Source organism: Phalangium opilio, unplaced genomic scaffold (assembly GCF_054372755.1).
Source record: "Phalangium opilio isolate 3A_F unplaced genomic scaffold, DU_Popi_V2 ptg001170l_1, whole genome shotgun sequence".
Lineage (NCBI taxonomy): Eukaryota > Metazoa > Arthropoda > Arachnida > Opiliones > Phalangiidae > Phalangium > Phalangium opilio.
The window spans coordinates 10,283,941-10,289,179 of record NW_028324255.1 but is presented as its reverse complement, the minus strand read 5'-3'; the positions used below and the strand labels follow the sequence as shown (position 1 = coordinate 10,289,179).

At 37.6% G+C, this 5,239-nt stretch overlaps 3 protein-coding genes across 3 annotated transcripts; all 3 read left to right on the top strand.

Moving 5' to 3' along the window:
• Positions 1–629: 629 nt before the first annotated feature.
• LOC149587198 (uncharacterized) lies at positions 630–2,960 on the top strand. The gene is made up of 2 exons (XM_089863512.1): positions 630–2,822; positions 2,940–2,960. Exons 1-2 carry the CDS (start codon positions 630–632, stop codon positions 2,958–2,960), a joined length of 2,214 nt encoding a protein of 737 aa, XP_089719638.1.
• Positions 2,961–2,995: 35 nt separating this feature from the next.
• LOC149587197 (uncharacterized) lies at positions 2,996–4,006 on the top strand. Its single transcript, XM_089863511.1, has one exon. The coding sequence runs from the start codon at positions 2,996–2,998 to the stop codon at positions 4,004–4,006; it is 1,011 nt and encodes a 336-aa protein (XP_089719637.1).
• A 283-nt stretch (positions 4,007–4,289) lies between these two features.
• Positions 4,290–5,003, top strand: LOC149587196 (uncharacterized). The gene has a single exon (XM_089863510.1). It carries the CDS (start codon positions 4,290–4,292, stop codon positions 5,001–5,003), a length of 714 nt encoding a protein of 237 aa, XP_089719636.1.
• The last annotated feature ends 236 nt before the right edge of the window (positions 5,004–5,239 follow it).

The window sequence follows — 5,239 nt, the reverse complement described above, 5'->3', positions numbered from 1 at the left end:
CCAAACCAAACAAAATTTAAATTAAAATAAAATCGGCAACGAAACTTAGTAAGGAATTACTATATGGTGCGTGTCAACCCGGGATTAAACCACATCCCCTAAAATAAACGTAAATTAGTAATCGGAATAAAATAAACTCAATCAAAATGGCTGGAGATGGCGAAGAAGCGGGAGCAAGCGGTTCCTCGGCAAAGAAAAAGGAATTAGAAAACCTAAAAGCAACCAGGAAAGCTATAAGAACTTTAACTACCAAACTAATCACGTCTTTGGAAAAGCTGTTAAAAGAAGAATCACCCGATGAGGATGATTTGGAAGATGCACAGGCGTGCGTAAAACAAAAAGAACAAGATCTAATTCAACTGGAGGAAAAAATAATAAAATTAATGGATTCGACCTCGGAAGCGGAAAGTCAAGTGAAAGCTGCTCAACAATACCGCGAGGACTTGATACTTATTAAAAATCGGAATAATCGAAAATTAGAATAAAATACGTAACCAAGGAATATACAAACCACTTCAAATGTACCGTCAATATCGGGATCTAATACCAACCTCAGCGTTCTTGGAAACAACGGGGGAGGATCTATTTAATCAAAAACGGCGGAAACAACGAAACTACCAAAACTCATCATGGCGAAATACAACGGCGATCTCACCCAGTGGTCATCGTTTTGGAACCAATTCAAGGCAGCAGTACACAACAAAGAAGAACTTCAAAAGGTAGAAAAATTCAATTATTTGAAATCTTACTTAGAAGGAGAAGCCAAAATGGCTATAGAAGGACTTTTCGCGTCTGATGAGGCTTATGATGAAGCAGTAACAATTTTGATTAACCAATTTGGAAAACCGGATTATGCAATTTTAAGTCATACAAATGCATTGTTAGATTTAGGATTAAAACCACTTAATGATTCAAACAATTTAAAGGCACTACGAAACCACTATAACACTTGTGAAATCAACATTCGCAGCTTAAAAGCATTAAACGTAGATACTTCAGCTAAGGGAAACGCCTTTTGTGCCTCTATCTTAAAAAGTCTCTCCGAGGATTTTAGGCTACAATATTCTAGGGAATTAAACGAAGAACGTAGATGGAATGTTAACTTTTTGTTAGAATTTATTAAGAAAGAATTAGAAAATAGAGAATCTGCGAGACTTCTGGGAGCTACGCCAGGAAACCCCAAACCCAAAACGGATGGGTCTCAATTTAAACCAAAAAACGAAAGTAATTCTTTTAGGCCTAGATCTTCAGCGCCGGTTTTGAATACGGGGATAAGGTTTAACAATAACCCAAGAACTTATCAAAATAACTACCCCAAAAATTATCATCAAAATAATTATCCCAAATTTAATTATCAAAGAAACCCCTCTGATAACATTTACTGCATCTTCTGCCAGGATAGTGTCCATAGATCCCCCAATTGCACAAAATTCAACTTAGAACAAAAACAAAAAATAGTAAGGGATCAAGGAAGATGTTTTACTTGCCTTAGGCAAAATCATTCTGCAGATATATGTCCATCACATATCAAAATTTGTAAAAAATGTGGAAAAGGACATAGTTTTGCTTTATGTGATAAAAATGAGGTTAACATAATTAAAACCCAATCGTCTCCAACGCCAGAAAGCATTGTTTCTGGGTGCCAAACCATGTCAGTAACTAGTGAGAGAACGGTGTTATTACAAACAGCTCGAGCCATAGCTTTAAATCCTAACACTAACGAAAATAAAAATATTAGAGGTCTCTTGGACCCCGGAGCTCAGGCTAGTTTTGTAACAAATAACATAGTTGAACAACTAAAATTACCTATAATTGGAGAGCAGGTAGTAGAAATTTATCATTTTGGTAGCGAAATCCTAGTCCAAGAAAAACGTAGACAAATAAAACTAGTCTTGCAAAACACACAAAATCCAAACAAAAGGGTGGAAATAACAGCGCTAGAAGTCCCATACATTTGCAAAACTATAACATCATACAACAGCGCGGAAGTAGAACATTTTATTAACTTAAAGGGATGGCAATTGGCAGATCAGATTAATGGGAATCTAGCTTGTAGCTCTAGCATAGAATTCTTGATTGGAGGAGATTTTTACTGGGAAGTTGCCACGGGAAAATCAGAAAGATTTGGACATAAATTGGTGGCTATTGAAACAATGCTAGGATGGGCTATCCAAGGGTCAAGAGAAGGAAGAAACTCAGAATTACTAGAATGTTCAATTATATCCATGGGAATAGGAGTAAGTAAATTAAAAACCATAGTAAAGGGCTTTTGGGATTTAGAAAGTCTTGGAATTTTAGACGGAAATTGTAAACAAAATCAAGATCAAAACGCAGAAAATTTAGATTTAAAAATAGAAAAAATAGAAGGGAGGTACCACGTGCAATTTCCTTGGAAAACTGAAAAAGGGGTCTTACCCAACAACAAGGAGGTAGCTACAAAAAGGGCTATTGCTTTAAATAAAAGATTCATGAATGATCCCATATTATTTTCGGACTATAAAAAAGTTATAGACGAGCAATTGAAATTAGGTATAATAGAAAGGGTCCCATTACCAAGTATAGAAAAACCGGGCACTTATTATTTACCCCATCAAGCCGTAATAAGACCAGAAGTCAAAACAACAAAACTAAGAGTGGTCAATGATGGCTCCTCCCACGCAAAAGGGGTTCCGTCGTTGAACGACTGCCTAGACCCAGGCAAAAACTTAACTCCAGAATTGCTTCTATTATTAATTAGGTTCAGAAAACATTTAGTAGCGTTTATCGCTGACATTGAAAAGGCATTTTTAATGATAGCCTTACACGAGGAAGAAAGGGACTCGGTTAGATTTTTGTGGGTCGTACAGGATAGCACTGGAAAAATCCAAATGAACCAATTTATAGAGTTAAGATTTGCACGATTACCCTTTGGCATAACTTCTTCCCCCACATTTTAACAGCTACAATTAAACATCACATAAAAAACACCCCCGACACTGATCCTAAGGTAGTAAAAATGTTAGACAATGATCTATACGTCGATGACCTGACTAGCGGGGATGATAGTGTAGAGGAGGCTTTCAAATTATCTACAGGGGCTATGGAGCTCATGTCAAAGGCTAGTATGCGCCTTCGAAAATGGCAAACAAATTCTATAGAATCAAGGAAAATGTGGGCAGATAGCGATCACAGAATGCTAGAAAATAATAACAAAAACGAAATAGCCTTATTTGAAGGAGGAACGGAGCCTGAAACTCTAAAAGTTCTGGGATTAAGATGGAACACGGGTACAGATACCTTTTCTTTTGACTTAACAAAAATATTTGAGTTAATTAAAACCGGAAAAATCTGCAAACGGGAAGTCTTAAGTACCGTAGCACAAATTTTTGACCCTGTAGGTCTACTCTCGGCTTACACAATTAGAGCAAAAATGCTTTTGCGAGAACTATGGAAATTAAAATTAGGTTGGGATGAAGCCTTACCCCCAAAATTGGCTGAAGACTTCAGCAAATGGACTCTTGAATTGCCAAAATTACGTAATATCTCAATACCAAGACATTATTACGGAGTTAGCCAGGACGATATTGTATCTCAAGAATTACATGGATTCTGCGATGCTAGTCAAGGGGCTTATGCTACGGTTATTTATGTCAGATTTGAATTAAAATCAGGGAAAGTTGGTACAGCGCTAATCACTGCCAAGGCTAGGGTAGCCCCCCTAAAAGAATCAACACTAACACTACCTAGGCTAGAATTAATAGGATGCCTTTTAGGCTCTAGATTGGTTAATTACGTCAAGGAGGAATTTAGCGATAAAAACACAACGATTTTCATGTGGACAGACTCCACAATAGCTTTACATTGGATAAAGGGAAAGTCTGACACATGGAAACCCTTTGTGTCGAACCGTGTAAAAGAAATTCAAGAGTTATCCAACCCAAACAGTTGGTCACATTGCCCCGGAGTTCAAAACCCGGCGGACCTACCCACTAGGGGAGTGACAGTGGAAAAAAATGGCTCAAAGTAAAGTCTGGTGGGAAGGGCCACAATGGTTAAAGGAACCTAAATCAAATTGGCCCCAAGATAAAAATATAGAATTGGAATTTAGCCCCGAGTCCGTAGAACTAGAAAAAAGAAAAATTATTAACTTGACTATTAGATCTCAGGAGAAAGGAAATCTAAACAACTTAATTAACATAAATAATTATGGAACCATTTGCAAGCTATTGCGGGTCACCGCATACCTCTACAGGGCATTAGAGCGCGCTAAAAACAAAATAAAAATTACAGGACCGATAACGGCCCAAGAAATGGCTAGAGCGGAAATTAACTGGATAAAACATATTCAAAAAAATGAATTTGGAATAGAATGGGCTGCTATCAAAAACGGTAATCCTATCCCCGAATCATCAAAATTAGTGTCTCTCAACCCTATACTGAATGGGGACGGATTAATTTGTGTGGGAGGCAGGCTAACGGAATCAAAAGTTCTAACCTATAGGGAACAACACCCTATAATCTTAAACAAAAATAGATTTACATCACTGATTATGGATAGATGTCATAGGTTAGTAATGCATAGTGGGGTCCAAAGTACCGTAACTCAAGCAAGGGAACAATACTGGATAATAGCCGCGCGACAGGTAGCAAAAACAACCATCAAAAACTGCGTAACATGCAAAAAAGATCTAGCTAAGGCTGGGAAAGCCCCAACTGCCCCTCTTCCCTCGGATAGGATTGAACAAACTCAAAGCTTTTCAGTAATAGGCGTGGACTTTGCCGGTACTCTTTACATAAGAAACAACACAAACAAAAACACTGAGAAAACCTACATTTGCTTATTCACTAGCGCTGTAACTCGTGCTGTGCACCTTGAGCTAGTTCAAACATTAACTACCGAAGATTTCATAATGGCCTTTAAGAGAATGATGGGAAGGAGAGGAATACCAGAAGTAATTTACTCTGACAACGCTCTAACCTTTAAAAAGGGTAGCCAAGACTTAACCTTATTTGGGAAAAATTAAATGGAAAAGAGCTATTGGAGTTTTTTAGTGCAAAAGGAATAACATGGAAATTCATAGTCGAAAGGGAGGCCTGGCATGGAGGCTATTGGGAAAGACTAGTTCGGTCAACAAAAACAATACTAAAAAAGGTTTTGGGAAAAGCCATGCTTAAATTTTCGGAAATGGAAACTATTCTGGTAGAGGCAGAAGCCGCTATAAATTCACGACCCTTAACCTACGGTTTTAACAACATTGAT